General features: G+C 38.6%; 1 protein-coding gene across 2 annotated transcripts in view; it reads left to right on the forward strand.

Moving 5' to 3' along the window:
- Positions 1-20,806, forward strand: part of KNTC1 (kinetochore associated 1) — a 70,345-nt gene that overhangs the window by 33,245 nt on the left and 16,294 nt on the right. For both annotated transcript variants that reach the window (XM_065904322.1, XM_065904323.1), the window contains exons 32-48: positions 593-665; positions 1,753-1,820; positions 5,788-6,068; positions 6,939-7,111; positions 7,741-7,838; positions 8,385-8,523; positions 9,098-9,154; positions 9,663-9,826; positions 10,534-10,641; positions 10,939-11,067; positions 11,709-11,825; positions 12,849-12,958; positions 14,304-14,511; positions 17,961-18,050; positions 19,667-19,838; positions 19,925-19,983; positions 20,115-20,331. In XM_065904322.1, the coding sequence (XP_065760394.1) occupies positions 593-665; positions 1,753-1,820; positions 5,788-6,068; positions 6,939-7,111; positions 7,741-7,838; positions 8,385-8,523; positions 9,098-9,154; positions 9,663-9,826; positions 10,534-10,641; positions 10,939-11,067; positions 11,709-11,825; positions 12,849-12,958; positions 14,304-14,511; positions 17,961-18,050; positions 19,667-19,838; positions 19,925-19,983; positions 20,115-20,331 (2,263 nt within the window). The remainder of the gene's footprint in view (positions 1-592; positions 666-1,752; positions 1,821-5,787; positions 6,069-6,938; positions 7,112-7,740; positions 7,839-8,384; positions 8,524-9,097; positions 9,155-9,662; positions 9,827-10,533; positions 10,642-10,938; positions 11,068-11,708; positions 11,826-12,848; positions 12,959-14,303; positions 14,512-17,960; positions 18,051-19,666; positions 19,839-19,924; positions 19,984-20,114; positions 20,332-20,806) is intronic.

Below are 20,806 nucleotides of genomic sequence, written 5' to 3' on the forward strand. Positions count from 1 at the left end.
ACCAGCTTCAACTACAACCCATGATCGAAATGTTTGAGTACTACATGTGAACCCGACCCTTACTAAGCCTTTAACATGTATCTTCTCTTTAAATTAAAGCTTTTCCCTGTTGGTGGTCTTTCTTGTCTTAAAAAAAAAAAAAAAAAAGGTGTTTTTTCTTTTTTGGTCTTGAGCAGTCTTATTTCTTAGACTTCTGATTTCTATACTAAACAAGTTCAGTTCTTTTTAACTTTTCCAAAGATCTTTTTCCAGATGTTTTCTCAAATAATAAGTATATGCTATTAAAACAAACAAAATCCAAATGCTTGTTATAGTGTGATTGAAAGGTGATATGAGAGATTTGCATATTCTGTGGTATCCCTAAATCATACATCCAAGACTCCATTTGTTATTTTTCATATTTAGCTTATATAGTATTCATTTATCATCCTTTCCTTGACTGCCCAACTCCCTATAACACTGACCTTTCGACTGTTCAGCCATTTCTATTATTTATTCTGATTCTGTGCTTTGTATGTATTTGTCTATATATGCACTGCCTGTACAATGGCAGATACAAGAAATGTACTTCATTTTGCATTTCTCTTTTTAGGACAAGGCCTGGAGACTGTCTGTAGCGAAGACATCAGTAGACATTCTTAAAATACTTTGCAACATTCAGAAAGGTAGTTTCCATTTCTGTTCCCTCACTTCTTTAGTTCTAAAACCAATCCTTTTCAGGAGCAGGTATCAGTGACATCTGCCATACTGATGCACAGGCTCTGATTGTGTCTGTTCGTTTGCTTGGCTCTGACTGTATGTTTTTGTTTGTTTGTTTGTAATATTTATTTACTTGACTGTGCCAGCTCTTTTTGCAGCATGTGGGATCTAGTTTCCTGACTAGGGACTGAACCTGGGCTCCCTGCATTGGGAGTGTGGAATCTTAGCCACTGGACCACCAATGAAATCCCCTGATTGTCTTGTTTGATCCCACACATTTTTCTTCAGGAAAAGCCCTGCTTGCCTTATTCTTTTGATTAGCAGTGTAAGAGCAGAAGCATCTAAGAGTAGCTCATCATTTGTATATACTTCAGTGACTGTTTAATGCCAGGCTAGATTTCTCTGGTGCCTTGCACTGTTTACTCACATATCATTTGATTATGACTGAGGAAAAAACCATTTAACCTTGAACTTAAAACAGTTAGCAAGGGACTTCCCGAGCAATCCAGTGGTTAAGACTCTACCTTCCGTGAAGAGAGGACTCGAGTTTGATCCCCAGTCAGGGAACTAAGGTCTTGTATGCCTTGAGGTGTGGCCAAAGTTTTTGAAAAAATAAATGTACTATTTCCAACAAGAAAAGCTAGAACAGACAAATAATTACCAAAGTAACTCTCCTGGGGGGAAAAAAAATCTAGAATTTATTTCAGAAAAATTGCCATTTCTCATGTAACCAAAAAACTTCTCTTTTTTACTTTCAAAGAGAATACTTAGATTTCTCTCTTTTTTTTAATTGGAGAACAATTGCTTTACAATGTTGTATGGTTTCTGCCATACATCACCATGAATCAGCCATAGGTTAACTTATGTCTTCTCCCTCTTGAATCTCCCTCCCTAGATTCCTTTTTGTGTTTACTTAAATTGTCTTCTGTCAGAATCTGAAAAGAACTACTGAAGATTTGAGAAAACCAAAGTGAATTAAAATTTTAGCTTTTAAAAATTCTGATAATATCAGTATTTGGATGTCTTCTATAACTTTAAAAAATTGAATTACAGACAATCTGCAGAAGAAGGATGAATGGGAAGAAACCTTGAAACAATTTAAAACTGTTGCTAGCTTACAGGTAAGTTAAGCCATGTTGAACATTATTACCTGACTGATCAGTGCATTTAACATAAATGATCAGTTCCTCAAGATTTTCTGCACTACTAGCCTTCAGGAACTTTGGATATACTGGTTTTCCTTCTCTCTTTTTAAAAAAAGTAATTTTATTTATTCATTTACTTATGGCTATGCTGAGTCTTCCTTGCTGTGCAGGGTTTTTCTCTACTCTCCAGTTGCAGTGCTCCGGCTTCTCATTGTGGGGCCTTCTCTTGTTAGCGGCGCATAGGCTTCAGTAATTGTGGTGCAAAGGTTCAATGGTTGTGGTTCTGGGCGTATAAATCATAGGCTCAATAGTTGTGGTGCCGGGGATTAGTTGCTCCGCCACTTGTGGGATCTTCCCGAACCAGGGATTGAACCTGTGTCTCCTGCACTGGGCAGGTAGATTCTTTACCACTGTCTCTTTTTTTTTGGAAGCAACTTTAATGTGATATAATTCACGTACCATACTTCTCATCCATTTGAAGTGTATGTATAATTCAGTAACTTTTTCGGTGTACTGCATTACTGATTGTTTAAATCATGGTAAAGTACTACAATGTAAAATTGGCCATTTTAACCATTTTTCGATATACAATTCAGTGGTGTTGACTCCATTCACAGTGTTGTACAACTGTCACTGGTGTCTGCTTTTTATCACCTCAGGTAGAAGCTTTGCATCTGTTCAGCAGTATAACTCCCCATTCCACTCTTCCCGCAGCGCCTGGTAACCTCTAATCAACTTTTTATCTCTATGAATTTGCCTATTCTAGAAATTTCGCATAAGTGGAATCATACAATATTTGTCTTTTTGTGCCTGACATTTTTGGCTTAGTATAATGTTTTCAAGGTTCATTTATTTAAGATGTATAGAACTTCCTTCCTTCCTCTGAATAATATTCCACTGTACAGCTCTCTCACATTTTTGTTTATTTCTTGATGGCCACTCAGTTTGTTTTCACATTGGGGCTGTTGTGAATAATGCTGCATTGCACATGGATGTGCAAATATCTGTTAAGTTCCTGTTTTCAGTTCCTTTGGGTATATACCCAGGAGAGGAATTGCTGAGTCATATGGCAATTCTATGTTGTTTTAACTTTTTAAGAAATGTTCTCTCTTTTTTGAACTACTCAGTTGTTCCATGTAAGGTTCTGTTGATTCTTGACCCGAATACCAGCATATAAGCAAAGAGGAACTAAAGAGTCTTTTGATGAAGGTGAAAGAGGACAGTGAAAAAACTGGCTTAAAATTCAGCATTAAAAAAAACTAAGATCATGGCATCTGGTCCCATCACTTCATGGTAGATAGAAGGGGAAAAAGCAGAAGCAGTGAAAGATTTTCTTTTCTTGGGCTCCAAAATCACTGTGGATGGTGACTGTGGCCATGAAATTAGAAGACAGTTGCTCATTGGAAACCTCGGCAGCGTATTAAAAAGCAGAGACATCACTTTTCTGACAAAGCTTCATATGGTCAAAGCTAAGGTTTTTCCAGTAGTTGTGTAGAGATGTGAGAGCTGGACCATAAAGAACGCTGAGTGACAAAGAATTGATGCTTTCAAATTGTGATGCTAGAAAAGACTCTTGAGAATCCCATGGACTGCAAGAAGATCAAACCAGTCAATCCTAAAGAAAATTAACCCTGAATATTCAATGGAAGGATTGATGTTGAAGTTGAAGCTCCATTACTTTGGCCACCTGATACAAAGAGCTGACTCATTGGAAAAGACCCCGATGCTGGGAAAAATTGAAGGCAAAAGGAGAAGAGGGCAGAGGATGAGATAACATCACTGACTTAATGGACATGAACTTGAGTAAACTGCAAGAGACAGTGAAGGACAGAGAGGCCTGGCGTGCTGCAGTCCATGGGGTTGCAGAGTTGGACACTACTTAGTGACTAAATAACAACTCTCTTTTTAAACTATATTCTATCAATCGTTTATGCCTTTTTAAAAAACCATTTTGATTTAAGGTATCTGTATAGATTATTTAATTCCAGTGACCCTGAATGATGGCTAACAGTAGCCGTTACTTACTCAGCTCTTACCATGTACTAGACATCATTCCAGGGGCTTCTCATGTGCTAATTGTCACAGTAGCTCCTCCCTAGAGGTTACTATTACCATTCTCCTTTACAGAGGAGGAAACTAAGAAACCACAGCATCTCAAAATATTGTGAAAGACAGCACATTTTATGTAGAAATTGGTCCGAAAGATGACTGTCTACTTCATAATGTCTTTACTTTTTTTCTATATAGTTTCATCCTAGACAGTTTGCTTTTTCTTGAAAATTAATTTCTGTTCACTTTAAACGGATTAAGTGTCTTCAGATGTGACATTTGAAATTAACTTTATTTTGGCTCCAGGTCCTTTCTAATGTGAAAAGACTTTGTAAATAGAAAGGCTATCAGGGCTCACCGATAAGTAGGAAATGGAGTACATACAAGGATCTCTTTGTGAAAACTTGAAGTAAATACACTGGCAAATTTAACTATCAACTGTTTTATCTCGAAGTGTGGGAAGAAGAAATAATTTATCACAATTTATTGTATCGCAGTTTCTCAAAGAATAGCCCATGGAATCCCAAGGGTCTCTGAGACCCTCTCAGGGAGTCCTTGATATTAAAACTATATTTATAGAAAAAATAAGAAGTGATTTGTTCTTTCCATCCATATTCTGTCATGAGAGTAGTGGGGTTTTCAGAGGCTTCATGCTGTGATAACATCGTCCCTCTAAAGGCTGATAGAATGTGCATTTTTATTTGCTCATGTATTTTAAATTTTTCTGTTTAATTTCCAATATAGTAAATATTGATAGATATCTCATTAAAATTTGGGGGAGGGCCCTCAATAATTTTTAAAATTATTTTGTTTTTTGGTTATGCTGGGTCTTCGTTGCTGTGCAGACTTTTCTCTAATTTCAGAGAGCAGGGGGTATGCTCTAGTTGCAGTGCTCAGGCTTTTCATGGTGGTGGCTTCTATTGTTGGGCTCTTGGGCATGCAGACATCAGTAGTTGCACTCCCGGGCCTAGTTGCTCCTCGGCCTATGGGATCTTCCCAAACCAGGGATCGAACCTGTCACCTGCACTGGCAGGCAAATTCTTTACCACTGAGACACCGGGGAAGCCCCCATCAATAATTTTTAGAAGAGTATATAGAGGTGCTGCACCGCTAAAGTTTGAGACCTTCCATTTTAAACAATAGATGTTTTCATTTAAAGCACCCTGGAGTCAGCTTCTCTAGGAGTTAACCCAGGAGTTAACTTCTCCACATTCTTCTTAAATTTGAAAATTACAGATGTTTTAAAGCAACAGTTTTGATCTAAGCAAAGTCGTGTTTAGTTATGCTACTATTTGTGGAACATTGCTTGTGCCAGGTGTAGTGGGGAGAGGCCAGGGATGCTGCTAAACAACCTCTTGTACCCAGACAGCCTCTGCAGGAAACAATTATCTGGCAGATAGAGAAACCCTGCTCTAAAGTGTGGTGTCAAAGAAAAACGTTCCCTTACTGCCGCTGCCTCTTGGTGCCCTTCCTTGGGCTTCAGGAGGACTTTTTTTTATTGGGTCGGAAAAATAAATCCTAGTTCTGGAGTTAGAAGCCAACCAGGAGTTATTACAGAGAAAAGCAAAGCTGGCTCCTTCAAGCCGCCAGGGTGGAATTGCACAAACTTAACCCCTTTCTCCTTCTGTTCAGGGCTAGGTTTAGAATTACAGTAGGTTTAGAATTACAACAGAATTACTGAGCCAAATACACTCAGCCGTGCTGAAGTTAGAAAAACCCCGGGTTAAAGTGATATTTTCCCCTGTCTCAACCTTTATATAAGTTACTTTTGAAATAGAGAGACTTAAATTCTTAATTTACAAGGGAGAAAAGAGAGGTTCATGACACACCAGTGATGTTCAACCGTGGATGAACTGAATAGACATGGGGCTTTGTCTTGCTTGCCTTGCTGCAGGAGAACTTTGAGGTCTTTCTTGCATTTGAAGATTACAGCAATCGTTCCCTGGTGGCAGCGCTCCGGGAGCAGCACATTAAAGCTCACCGAGTCGCACAGGCTAAACACGAGCCGCGGAGGCCGGCCGCGCCCCGGGCCGCCGAGGAGCGGAGACTGAGCGCCGAGTCCAAGCTGCACCGGCAGGCGCTGGCCCTGCAGCTGTCCAGGCAAGAGCTGGAAGCCGAGCTGACCTTGAGGGCCTTGAGTGATGGGGACGTGGAAGCTGCATTGAGAAAATGCAGGTGAGTTCTTGGTCCCCGGATCACACAGCTTATCAGAAAGGAACACCGACTTCATTTATTTCTTTGGTGATAAGGATGGGGCTGGTGGTGAGTCAGAAAGAGAAAAACAAATACCGTATATTAACACATATATGTGGAATCTGAAAAAAAATTGATATAGATGATCTTATTTACAAAGCAAAACTAGAGACACAGATGTAGAGAGCAAACATATGGACACCAAGGGCATTGGGGGGAGAGGGGGTAAATTGGGAGATTGACATGACACATATATACTGTTGATGCTATGTATGAAGTAGATAGCTAGTGGAAACCTACTGTCTAGCACAGGGAACTCTGCTCTGTGGTGACCTAAACAGGAGGAAAATCCCAAAAAGCAAAAAGAGGATATATATACACATATGTATGTGTATACGTGTAGTTGATTCATTTTGCTGCACAACAAACTAACACAACATTGTAAAGCAGCTATAATGTAATCAGCATTTTTTAAAAAGCTATGTCTTATTTTCAACAAGCAATAAAAAATTTAAAAAGATAGGTAGGGCTGGTGACCCTTTCACTTCCTTAGAAATGATTCTTGGTTTCTCACCCTGAGAGCCTGTCTTGGTCACCTGGGTCAGAAAAAGGGGGCATAGAAGTCTAGTAACTGACCGCCCCCCAAGTATCTGAATGGTTCAGATAACTGAGCCATTGAGTGTAGATCCTCTTGCACTACAACAGTACCCCAAGCAAGTTTTCACTGTATACTGTGAAAACATTTAAAGACATTGTACATGTTGTTAGTGATTATATATTAGTCTAAGTAAGGCAAACACATCTGCTTTCCATGTGAGTATTCTAACTTCTGATACTTGCTTTCTTCCAAAGGGACTTGTTTAAATATCACTGCAACGCTGACACTGGGCAGTTCCTGTTCCTGATGTGTCAGAAGCTGTGTCACATGTTGGCCAGTGGCGTTCCAATGACAGTACCTATGGGTCTGAATCTTCCCTCCGAGATACATGACCTTGCATGCCAGGCTGCCACCATCTGCAGTCCAGGTGACAAGATTTATAATCTACATAGTTCTATGTTCTCTGCTTCATTCCATTTTTGTCTAGCTAATGCTATCCCCTTACAGTTGGACATGTGGAGATATGGAGAGATCATTACCCCCTTTCACAAAGGGACACTTATAATTGAATCTCTGTGGGGATTACTATTTTAAAATATTTCCAAAGTTAGCAGTGTCTTTTTTTTTTTTTAATATTTATTTATCTATTTGGCTGTGCCAGGTCTTAGTTGTAACATGCGGGGTCTTTAGTTGCAGCATGTGAGATCTGGTTCTCTGACCTGGGATCGAACCCACGCCCCCTGAATTGGGAGTGCAGAGGCTTAGCCTCTGGACCACCAGGGAAGTCCCAACAATGTCATTTCTGACTGTTGACAATACTCACTTTAAGGGGATGGTGAAATTCCTTGCCTCCCCATATCTGATCTTACTTTCCAATCAAGCTTAAGAAAAATATTGACCTGTATTATTTAGGGTAGTCAAAGCTATGTGAAAACCTTTCTCTCTACTTTGTGGCCTGTCTTAGAATTTGAATGGTAATTATTAAAAAGATTTGTTGTTGTTGTTGTTATTCTAAACACATGAAATAATAGTTTAATGATTTTTCTCCACTTTCAGATTTTTTGCTGGATGCCTTAGAACTCTGTAAATATACTTTGATGGCAGTAGAGCTTTCCAGACAGTGTCAAATGGATGATTGTGGAATTCTCATGAAAGTAAATTGCTTTGAATTTCTTTTCCTTAAACAAAACCCCAGCCCAATCCATTATACACCACTCTTAAATTATTTGCATAGTTTAGAAAAATACTGAATCTACCTCTTGTATTTTCTTACTCTGCACCAGAGAACTACTTAAGACCATGAGACCACTTCTCTTTTCTAGTCACACATTTTTTGGCTTTAATTTGCACTCTTTTGAAACAGGGGGCCTCAAACATGGCATCTCTGGACATTGTCCAGAGTAACAATTTTTTTTTTTGACCTCACAGTTTGTGGGATCACCCTGACCAGGAATGGTACCCCGACCCCCACAGTGAACACACCTAATCCTGACCACTGGACTGCCAGGAAATTCCCTGAGCAACAGTTTAACTTAAAGCAGCATTATTTTAAGCCCTTGACCAGAAGAAACAAACTTTATAGTCTGGCTAAAATTACATTTGGCTCTAATAGATCTGATTCTGGATTCTACTCAGTGAAGAGGCTATCTATGTCCCACAGTGTCCTTATCTATGTGTTTTCTGTACTCTTTGATATTTAGACTTCTTTCGGAACTCATAAAGATCCATATGAGGAGTGGTCTTACTGTGACTTCTTCAGTGAAGATGGAATAGTTCTCGAGTCACAGATGGTGCTCCCTGTCATCTATGAATTGATTTCATCACTTGTACCTCTGGCTGGTAAATCTCATCTGTGTAGTATCTTTTTCCTGTGTATTTCTGGGTTTGGAACTGGAGCTACACACAGTAACATGGATGAATCAATTGTAGGCATGAGTGCATGTGTGCTAAGTTGCTTCAGTTGTATCCGACTCTATGTGACTCTATGGATAATAGCCCGCCAGCCTCCTCTGTCCATGGGATTCTCCAGGCAAGAATGTTGGAGTGGGTTGCCATGCCCTTCTCCTTATTGTAGGCATACTGCTGAGCAAATGAAGCAAGGAATAAAAATACATATTGTATGATTTCATTTACATAAAGAACAAGCTATAAGGAGGCCATGCTGTTGGAAATGAGGATAGTGGTTACTCTTGGGGGGTTGACCAGAAGGAGGCAAGGGGGTGACCTCTGGGAGCTCATAGTGTTCTGTTTCTTGGTCTGGATGTACACTTTTCTGTGTATTTGTCTATATGTATACTTGCGTTTTTTAAGTAGCAGATTGCTTTAGGACGTTATTGGATAAGAGCACAATATTAAAGTATCCTTGGGACTATGTGTTCTATAAAAGAGTTATTGAGTTTACTCTCTTTTCTAGAAAGCAAGAGATATCCCTTGGATTCTACGAGTTTACCGTACTGCTTCACCAGTGAAGGTATTTGGCATCAGACACATATAACCACTGTGTTTCAATTTTGTAAATTTGCCAGTACAGAAAGTTCTTGAAATCCTGAATATGAACCTGATACAGTGTCCTTAGTGAAGTTTCTTAGTTACTACTGTTACATTGTTACTCTTCCAAACAGTCAGGAGAGTGGGTCATTTGGCTTATCTAGTGTTAACTTTTATGAATCTGTTCTACATTTTGGTCTTCCAAGTGGAGAAGTGGTTTTCTTCAACTCATGACTTAACGCATCTCAGAATAAGCAAGTTAAAATCAAAGTACCTCCATACCCATGTACTTAGCTATTTTCCGGTTTCAATCAGGCCTCTTGTTAACTCTCATTTACTAACTTTGAGAACCAATTCTATGACTATTATGTGCATTGAAGAAGTAGACCATCCCTGAAAACAGTTTCTAAATATGATTTTGTTTGTTTAAAAAAAAATCTAAAGATTAAAATACTTTTATTCAAGTAAAATTCTTTTTTATCATTTCACAGGAGACAGCCTGATGTTACCTGTTATTGATTCCATCTCTGCCTTGCTTCAGAACCTTCAGGAATCTAGTCAGTGGGAACTGGCCCTAAAATTTGTAGTTGGTTCCTTTGGTACCTGCCTTCAGCACTCTATGTCAAGTTTCATGAATCCCAGTTTGAGTGAAAAGGTATTATTTTAAGAACAAATACTTTCAGTTTGCAAGAATATAGATACAAAAGCACTGTTAGAGGAATCGGGGGCCCACGTTTTCCCATTTGGCTTTGTAGTAAGGAGATGGATTATTTGCCAGGTTTAGGAAACATCTGTTGAACATCTACAAAAATGTATGCTTGCATTTTATCGGAAATTGTCCATCTGCTCTTTGTTTTTACTGTGGCCCAAACTATTATAATTATTACCTGACAACATTATGAAAAGACTCTAGAAGACAAGCTGTCTATTGATATCTTGCTTATGAAGCTGGTCTCAGAAGGAACTGCATTCATTTCTACTACTCTATTGATATTTACTAAATGCCAGTTTTTCTTTTTTTAAAAAAACAACTTTATTGAAGTATAGCTTTCAAAATTAAAATGCACATATTTTAAGTATGTCAACCAATGTACTTTCACCTTGCCACCAACACTATAATAAAGGTACAGAGTATTTTATTTTATTTATTTATTTATTTTTTTTGGTACAGAGTATTTTAAAAGGCTCTATTTTTGTCCTTTCCCAGTTAATTCCCCTTCACATCCCAGCTTTCTGTCATTACAGATTAAATGACAGTGCTGTTTGCATATCATGGTGAATTTTCAAAGTTCCCTTAATATTTAAGAAGAGTTTTCAAAGTGCTCATAGAAATAGACCTGAGGATTCTTTTCTTTTTTTTAGAAGTTGTTTGAAGACGCCCCATTAGTTAAATCCAGGCACGTTGTTATGGAATTGAAAGAGAAAGCTGTTACGTTTATCAGGGGAAATGCCACCACTCTCTTGTACAAAGTGAGTATTTGTGCTGAGTTCCTCTCCCTCCCCACTGTCCTCACCCTGGTTGCTTTTGAAGGTAAGGTGCTCTGTCACATAGGACTTGTTAGAGTTGCTTTCCTTAAATTTGTAATAGTGATAAAAGACATGAAACCTAAGCAGCAAGTTGGAACTATTTTACTATAAATAACTTTTTGTGCAACGCTTGTTCTTTCTTAGAGTCTAAAATTAAATTTAGTGGCAAATCAGCCTTTAGAGACCGAGTTCTGTTTTAATTGTGAGGAACTTGCTTCTCCAGGTGCTTTCTCCCTACAGGTATTTAATTGTCGCCTGGTGGATCTCGACTTGGCACTGGGGTACTGCACTCTCTTACCACAAAAAGAAGTCTTTGAGAATCTCTGGAAGCTCACAGATAAAGCATGGCAGAATTACGACAAAATATTGGTATGACCTAAGGAGGCACACCTTCGGTTCCTGAAGAATTAATGATTTAGCGAAAGAAATAAAACTGGCTTTGGCACCATATTTTCAAGATTTAGCAGAAGCATCATCAAGCTAACTCACATGGTTTCTCCCAGCTTTTCCTTAACTAGTGACACTCCAGAGATTGCATATGCAGGTCCTAAGCATTGCTCAACCCAGGGAATTGTATTTTTTTATTTCTTAAATCTGTATTCAGCCACAGAACCTCACTGCCCATACTTACTCTAGTGTATTTGAAACCTTAGATTCACGGGCCAGTTCTTTTTCATAGGGCAAGTTTAATGGATGCAAAACTTGTCTTTAATGTTTGTTTTAAAATTTGCCCTTTGTGGGATTTTACTTGTAGGATAGCTCAAATTGGGCCTTTTCTTATGAAAGAAACCCAGACTAAATTTATGGCATCACACTCACTGAAAGCCAAATTACCAAAGCAGTTATTACCTAAGTGTAAGTAATGATGGTTTACAAAGCAACATGAAACATTCTAACTGTTACCATAAGGAAAGACTGAAAATTATGGTTTTTATTGTTGAGTTTTGCATAAAAAGTATTAAAACAGTCTCTATTTGCAACCTAATTTTAATTCTATTTTAACTTTTTAGGCAATATCTCTGGTGGGCTCTCAGTTGGCCAGTCTCTGTCAGGAAATAGAAACGAAGTTTAAGTTCTGTGAACTCAGTACTGATGCCTGGTGGGGTATTCGTCTTAGTAAACTTGGTGTGAGTATTCTTCAAGTGCTTTGAAGTTTCATCCATTCTGATAATTACCCAGCTGAAAAATGTAAAACAAAGGACTCATTGTCCTTTCCTTTTGGAGAGGTTGCTCATGCTCGTGCTCAGTGACTTTAGTCGTTTCCACATCTTTCGCAACCCCATGGACTGTAGCCCACCAGACTCCTCTCCTCTGTCCATGGGATTTTCCCAGCAAGAATACTGGAGTGGGTTGCCCTGCCCTCCTCTAGGGGATTAAGCCCACGTCTCCTGCTTTGCAGGCAGATTTTTTACCACTGAGCCACCAGGGAAGCCCTTTGGAGAGTTATATGTAAATATAAACTGTGGCACATAAGTTTTAGGTATATGAAGTACCCACATTTTCAATCTCAAAGAAATAAGGACTTTTTGCCTTATTTTCGTTTTGCTCTATTTTTAAGTAAATTAGAAGCTTGATATTTCATCTACTAAGCCATCTCATTAGGAATGTATCTAGTATTAATTGACATTTAAAGCTATTCCAGGCCTGCCCTTTAACCTCATACTTTTTTGTGTGTTAGTAGGTTAAAGATAATATATGTAAATGTAAATACAGGTATACTAGCTTCAGCAACTCCTCCCAGGGAGCAGTGAGTGGCCCTTGTTTTTCAATTTACAAGAGCAAAATCCTGTTTTCTTTACTATGAATGAAAGCATTTTATTTTATTTGCAAATAGTTGACTTATCAGGAATGGAACCACCGTAGAATATATTTTGAATATGTATTTTGAAGCCTCATTCCTATTCCAGAATGAGACTGTTCATTGCTAACTGCCATACTTTAGTGATGAAGCGCCAGGGGTTAGTATGACTGAGAGATTTTGGACCTGAAATTTCAGAGTGATGTTCAGCTTGAGTAATGTAAAAGTTGAAGGAGCTGTAGAAAAATGTTTCTTTATAAAAGTGGACAGTGAAAGGGCATGACATGATGGTACCCTTATTCTGATACATTTCAGTTTAGCAGGTTTTTTCTTTTGCTCTTTTTATTTCTAGATTTCTTTCCAGCCAGTTTTCAGGCAACATTTTCTCACCAAGAAAGACCTCATCAAAGCTCTCGTGAAGAATATAGATATGGACACAAGCGTCATTCTAGAATATTGCAGGTAATTCTTTAAATCTCAATAGTATTTTTGCTGTTAGCGTAACAAACTGGTCATCCTAATGAGAGAACACAGTGATTAACAATGATTATTACATATGACCCACGACCTCTGGTGTTTTCTTTTACTCAGCCCCACACTGAGTAAATCCAAACCAGATTAAATTCTCTTATATATCACCTTTTAAACTTACTGTTAAGTGTTTTCCCAGCTTGCCTCACAATAAGCATCACCTAGGGCCCTTGGTTACAAATACAGATTCCTGGGTCCCGCTGTTGGTTCTGATTCGGCGGATCTGGGCTGAGGCCCAGGAATCTGGGTTGTTCCAGAATCCAGACCATTTACATGATCAGAGAAGCTTGGGATGTTCTTCCAAACAAGTAAACTTCTGTATCAGATCAACTTAGGGGCTCAAAGCAATCTTAAATTAAAATTGGTGGAAAGTATGATTTAGGGAGAATTTTTTTTAAAAATAACTTAAAAAAATCTAAGACTAAATGTTATTTATAGATACAGCTTAGTGTAGCGAGAACAATCAAACAATTTATAATTTGCATCTCAGTTGTATCTGCCTGATAAATTTAGGTATTAAATCTGCTGGCCCATTATTAGTTTCAAAGTGGTTTTCCACACATCATCTCATTTCATTTTTATTGTATATTATCACCAAGTTACGTATGAGTGAACATACCCCATAAGGTGCCCTACTCAAAATCAGATAATAAGTGATCATTTCTAAAATACCGTGGATGCCGTAACCCTCACTCAGTTTGTGACAGATGAGTAGAATCTTGAGTTCTTGATAATGAGACTGCTGAGTGCCCTTCCTCACCAGATAGGGATCTAGTTCGTTGTCTTTGTGGATGGTGGGGAGTATTGTCCCTGGCTGTCACCATCCTGGACTTGGAAGTCAGGAACTGGAGGCTACTCTTAGCTCTAAGTAGCTCTGACTTACCTGTATTCCAATGTAACAAAACTCTGCCATTCTTTAGTTTGGACTGCTGCAAAGCCAGAATGAGGTACACACACTCCCTCTTCTTTTTTAATTTAAACTGGTAGATTTTTGCCTGTTGTTTTCTGGTATTGACCTCTTTTGTGAAATTTAAAGAGCTCTAATTTTGTCAGGCTCATTTCACCATCTTTATGCTTACATGATGTTGGTGATTTTTCTTTGGTTGTCAGTGACTCTTTTGCCTCAGGCAGTCCCACTGAATAAATTTAGATGACCTTTAGAATTTCAAAGATGACTTTAAAATTGTGATATGTAAACCTGAGTTTTCTGTGAGAAGCTCTGTCTAGAAAGGCACACGTTCTGGGAGACTCATGTGTAACGGAATACTCATTTCAGCACGTTTCAGCTGGATGCCGATGCGGCCCTTCAGCTGTTCATTGAAACACTCCTCCACAACACGAATGCCAGCCAGAGCCAGGGAGATGTGAGCACGGGATCCATAAAGCAGCAGCGTTCCAAACTCCTGGCCAAAGCCCTCGAAATGGTTCCTTTACTGACGAGCACAAAAGATTTGGTCATCAGTCTTAGTGGAATACTGCATAAGGTAGATGAATGGTGAAATGAATGCGTCGGGGTCATTTCTAACATCCCTCCTACCCTTAACTAATCAGATATATGGTAACAAATTGGAAAAGTAACTCCTATATTTTTTTGTAAAGTATTTTCAGAAAATTGTAGATTTCTGTATTCCTAATTATAGTTTAATATAGCACTTTTCCTGTCTTTTTTTTTCCCCAAAAAATAAAAATAGCCCTTTTTTTCCAGACTTTTAAAAATAGCAAATATTCTTTGGAAAAGATCAAACTACAGAGAAACGTATAAATCAAAAAGTAAATTTCCAAAAAAGAGTAAATTTCCCTATAATCCCACTTCTATAGATAAAAAGTTAATAGTTCGGTAGATACCGTAGATCTTAGACTAAATATCAGTTCAGTTCACTTCATTTCAGTCGCTCAGTCATGTCTGACTCTTTGCAACCCTCTGAATTGCAGCACACCAGGCCTCCCTGTCCATCACCAACTCCCAGAGCTTACTCAAACTCATGTCCATCGAGTCGGTGATGCCATCCAGCCATCTCATCCTCTGTCATCCCCTTTTCCTCCTGCCTCTAATCCCTCCCGGGGATTAGGGTCTTTTCCAGTGAGTCAACTCTTCGCATGAGGTGGCCAAAGTATTGGAGTTTCAGCTTCAGCATCAGTCCTTCCAATGAACACCCAGGACTGAGCTCCTTTAGGACTGGTTAGATCTCCTTGCAGTCCAAGGGACATCTCAAGAGTCTTCTCCAACACCATAGTTCAAAAGCATCAATTCTTCGGTGCTCAGCTTTCTTCACAGTCCAACTCTCACATCCATACATGACCACTGGAAAAACCATAGCCTTGACTAGATGGACCTTTGTTGGCGAAGTAATGTCTCTGCTTTTTAATATACTATCTAGGTTGGTCATAACTTTCCTTCCAAGGAGTAAGAGTCTTTTGATTTCATAGCTGCAATCACCATCTGCAGTGATTTTGGAACCCCCAAAAATAAAGTCTGACACTGTTTACAATGTTTCCTCATCTATTTCCCATGAAGTGATGGGACCAGATGCCATGATCTAAGTTTTCTGAATGTTGAACTTTAAGCCAACTTTTTCACTCTCCTCTTTCACTTTCATCAAGAGGCTTTTCGGTTCCTCTTCACTTTCTGCCATAAGGGTGGTGTCATCTGCATATCTGAGGTTATTGATATTTCTTCTGGCATTCTTGATTCCAGCTTGTGCTTCTTCCAGCCCAGCATTTCTCATGATGTACTCTGCATATAAGTTTAATAAGCAGGGTGACAATATACAGCCTTGACGTACTCCCTTTTTCTATTTGAAACCAGTCTGTTGTTCCTTGTTCAGTTCTAACTGTTGCTTCCTGACCTGCATATAGGTTTCTCAAGAGGCAGGTCAGGTGGTCTGGTATTCCCATCTCTTTCAGAATTTTCCACAGTTTATTGTGATCCACACAGTTGAAGGCTTTGGCATAGTCAATAAAGCAGAAATAGATGTTTTTTTGGAACTCTCTTGCTTTTTTGATGATCCAGCAAATATTGGCAATTTGATCTCTGGTTCCTCTGCCTTTTCTAAAACCAACTTGAATATCTGGAAATTCACGGTTCACATATTGCTGAAGCCTGGCTTGGAGAATTTTGAGCATTACTTTACTGGCGTGTGAGATGAGTGCAGTTGTGCGGTAGTTTGAGCATTCTTTGGGATTGGAATGAAAACGGACCTTTTCCAGTTCTGTGGCCACTGCTGAGTTTTCCAAATTTGCTGGCATATTGAGTGCAGCACTTTCACAACATCATCTTTCAGGATTTGAAATAGGTCAACTGGAATTCCGTCACCTCCACTAACTTTGTTCATAGTGATGCTTTCTAAGGCCCACTTCACTTCACACTCTAGGGTGTCTGGCTCTAGGTGAGTGATCACACCATCGTGATTATCTGGGTCATGAATGTCTTTTGTACAGTTCTTTTGTGTATTCTTGCCACCTCTTCTTAATATCTTCTGCTTTTGTTAGATCTCTACCATTTCTGTCCTTTATGGAGCCCATCTTTGCATGAAATGTTCCCTTGGTATCTCTAATTTTCTTTAAGACATCTCTAGTCTTTCCCATTCTGTTGTTTTCCTGTGTTTCTTTGCGTTGATCGCTGAGGAAGGCTTTCTTATCTCTCCTTGATATTCTTTGGAACTCTGCATTCAAATGGGAATATCTTTCCTTTTCTCCTTTGCTTTTCACTTCTCTTCTTTTCACAGCTATTTGTAAGGCCTCCTCAGACAGCCATTTTGCTTTTTCGCATTTCTTTTCCACGGGGATGGTCTTGGTCCCTGTCTCCTGTACAATGTCACGAACCTCCATCCATAGTTCATCAGGCACTCTATCAGATCTAATCCCTTAAAGACTAAATATACTACCCTTTACTCTCTTTTTTTCATTTAACATATTTTACATGTCAATAAATAGACATCTCTCCCATTTTTGGCAGATATGTATTTATTATTCCATTATGTGGATGAGACATTCTGTGTTTAGCCAGGCTTTTATGAATGGACTTTTACATTGTTTGCAAATTTTGATTCCTGTAAGTTGTTTCAAGGAATACCTTCATACACTTGTGAAGTGTATTTGTGCTCTTGTCTGTTTTTTTTTTTTTTTGGACATCGTCTGAGAATTGGAACTTTGAGATCAAGGGGTAGTTTGATGGGGGAATGAAGGTGGATGGATGGGGAAATAAAATTATATGACTACAAGAAATACTTCAGTTAAAGTTTTGTCTGTAATTCAACCAAAAATAATATGGACGAGCTCAAAATCTATAGGTACTATAGAAATCATCTTCTCACTTTGTTCAGTGTTATTATTCATGTGAATTTAGTTGGCATTTAAGTTGTTTTTTTTAAGTAATGGTATGTGGGCAGAAACGGAACAAAGGAAATATTTCCTTTCTTTTTATAAGCATATATATATACCACCCAGCTAGATTTTGTAGCTTGTATGTGATTATAGCTGGAATGAAGTCCTTTGAAAAGGTTTTACTTGGGGGCCCACACTCTTAATTATGTCATTTCCAAGAAAAGGTCAGTTTTATCCTGTTCTAATTTTCTCATCATAAAAGACAGGAATAGAATTTTAATTTAAAAATCTTATAAAATTGTAAAATTTTGATATGTTTATTTTTCTAGATTTTTAGTCCATTAAGAACATTTTTCTTTATTCAACCAACTTTGCCTCATACAGGTTTTTTTAAAAAAGAGCTTTCAAAATGTTTTAAAGCACATGTGTTTATTCTAAGAGTTGACTTTAGAGATGAGAAAATGTTAGTTCATTTTTTAAAAGAATAATCTAATTTAACATGGTAATTTACTGAGGTGTTATATTTATAATCTGTGCCGATGAACATAACCAGCAGCATCAACCAGCCTGGCAACATCTTCAGTTTTGATGTATTTTTGCTTTTATGCAGTTGGATCCCTATGACTATGAGATGATTGAAGTCGTCCTGAAAGTCATAGAAAGAGCTGATGAGAAGATAACCAGCATTAATATTAATCAGGTATAACAAATATATCATAGATTTTAAAATTATGCTTTTAATTTGGATCATTTTTTAAAATTACTTTTATTTGGTGTCTTTCTGAACTGTTCTCTGAGCTTCCTTGAAACTGTACATTTTTTTTTACTCTATTTCCTTTTCTTTAAAGGGATACAGAGTAAAAAGAGGTTTTTATTCTCCATGTTTTATCATATTTTATTTTATTTTATTTTTTGGCCACTCCTCATGGCATGTAGGATCTTAGTTCCTCAACCAGGGATCGACTCTGCACCCCTTGCATCGGAAGTACAGAGTATAGTATAGAGTCTTAACCACTAGAGAAGTCTCCTCTCCATGTTCTATCTTAATCTAGTTTTTGTTCTACTGGGGCAATTTAAAACTTGACAAAAGTACAAAGCCATTAAAAGACTGATTTAGAAGAATTAAGGCAAAAATATTTGACATCTGGCAAAAAAATCCCAAAGCACGTAAGACCCAGAATCAGATTTAGCTTTCTATATTAGGTAGGTCCTGGACTCAATTCTATTTGAGTACTTGCGGTAACTTACTGGGCTTCCTCCCTGGTGGCTCAGATGGCAAAGAATCTGCCTTCAGTGCAGGAGACCCAGGTTCAGTCCCTGAGTCGGGAAGATTCCCCAGAGAAGGGAATGCCTACCCACTCCAGTATTCTTGCCTGGAGAGTCCCATGGACAGAGGAGCCCGAGAACTACAGTTCATGGGGTCTCAAAGAGTGAGACACGACTGAGCAACTAACACTTTTTTAGTAACTTCCTATTCTTTTACAAATTTTGGTCATAGGAGCTTATATATTTTCTTAAATTAGCTTTTAAAAATCAAAAGAAAATGGGTTGATTTAAAAAGTACAAGCCCCAAGGATTTCCCAAGCATTCCAGTGGTTAGGATGCAGCACTTTCACTGCTGGGGTTCAATTCCTGGTTGGGGAGCTAAGATCTTTCAAACCTTTAGGTACAACCAAAAAGTTATACAGGCCCCCAAAATATAAGATATAAACTTAAATGAGGATGCATGTGTGCACACTCAGTCGTGTCCAACTGACCCCGTGTAGTGTAACCCACAAGGCTCCTCTGTCCTTGGGAGTTTTCAGGCAAGAATACTAGAGTGGTTTACCATTTCCTTCTCCAGCAGATTTTCCTGATCCAGGGATCAAACCCATGTACCCTGCATTACCAGGCATATTCCTTATCACTGAGCCACCTGAGAAGCTATGGAAGCCCTAAAAGAGGACATAGAGGATTCATTTTAGATCTACTGCATATGTACTTAAAGTGAAATCGAGTATTTTTAAGATACATCTAAAACTATTTGAAGAGAGTATAGAGAACTTTGAACTCTAGAGTATAAGACATCCCACCAGCAACAGCGTTGCGGTGGTTTAGTTTCCAGTGGAGATTAGTGTAATTTCTTTAGTAATCACAGAAGTTATGGTTTAGAAAAATAACGTAATAGTTTTAAAGGTAAAACTACAAAGGGTTTTGATCATCTTCATGAGGAGAGACTGTCCCAGGAATGGTATCCTGTGATAGTATAGAATTAAACATAAAACGCTTAACGATTAGTTTAATCTCACAGGAATAAACCTTTTTATATTAATACAGGCACTAAGTCTTCTGAAACACTTGAAGTCATACAGAAGAATTTCTCCCCCAGTGGACCTAGAACATCAGTATATGTTGGAGCACGTCATAACTTTGCCATCAGCTGCCCAAACCAGACTGCCTTTTCACCTAATATTCTTTGGCACAGCACAGAGCTTCTGGAAAATTCTCTGTATGTTCATTAACCTCTTTTGAATTGTCCTAAATAGCCAAAACCTTTTACGTAGGTAAATCATGCTATCTTTGTTTCCTTTCCAGCTACAGAACTCAGTGAAGAATCCTTCCCAACCTTACTCTTAGTTTCTAAATTAATGAAGGTAATGGGTTAAAACTTGTGAAAGTCATATCTTTGCTCTATAATTCTTTCAGCACCTCTGTAGAAAAATTTATGTAAAGCCTGTAAAAGTGAGCATATAAGTCAGTCATATAACTTTTCCCTTCTTTGAAGTTCTCTCTGGACACTCTGTATGTGTCTACAGCCAAACACGTTTTTGAAAAAAAGCTGAAGCCCAAGCTCCTGCAGTTAACACACGGTAAATCCTCAACAATGATTAACAAGGAGATAGCCAAGATCACTCAAACCATCGAATCCTACCTGTTGTCCATAGTTAACCCAGAGTGGGCCGTAGCCATCGCCATCAGTCTTGCCCAGGATGTCCCAGAAGGTATGGATGCTTTCATTAATTGGTCTTCAGATGGTTGGCTATGTTGTTTTTGTAACTTGCAAAAAAACCCCAATTATACTCCTTTCATTTCCTTCCATTTCTTTTAAGGAGAAGAAGTATGATAGCTTAGAAATGTATGGGACTCCACTGGCAGTCCAGTGTTTAAGACTGCATGCTTCCAATGCAGCAGGAGGAGTTTGGTCCCTGATCAGGGAGTTAAGATCCCACGTGTTTCGTGGCATGGCTAAAATTTTTTTTATAAAAGTAAATATATTTGCCCCCCTGTCCTCCCTTGTAACACTGTCATATGTTAAAGAGGCACCAGTGAGGGGATTTCCCTGGTGGTCCAGTGGCTAGGACTGTGCTCCCAGTGGCAGGGGGTCTGGATTCAATCCCTGTTCAAGGAACTAAGTGCCCACATGCTGCAAATAAGAGTTCAAACGCCACGACTAAAGATCCTGCCTGCCACCGCTAA

The sequence above is a fragment of the Muntiacus reevesi genome, chromosome 13, assembly GCF_963930625.1.
Source record: "Muntiacus reevesi chromosome 13, mMunRee1.1, whole genome shotgun sequence".
In the NCBI taxonomy this organism is placed as follows: domain Eukaryota; kingdom Metazoa; phylum Chordata; class Mammalia; order Artiodactyla; family Cervidae; genus Muntiacus; species Muntiacus reevesi.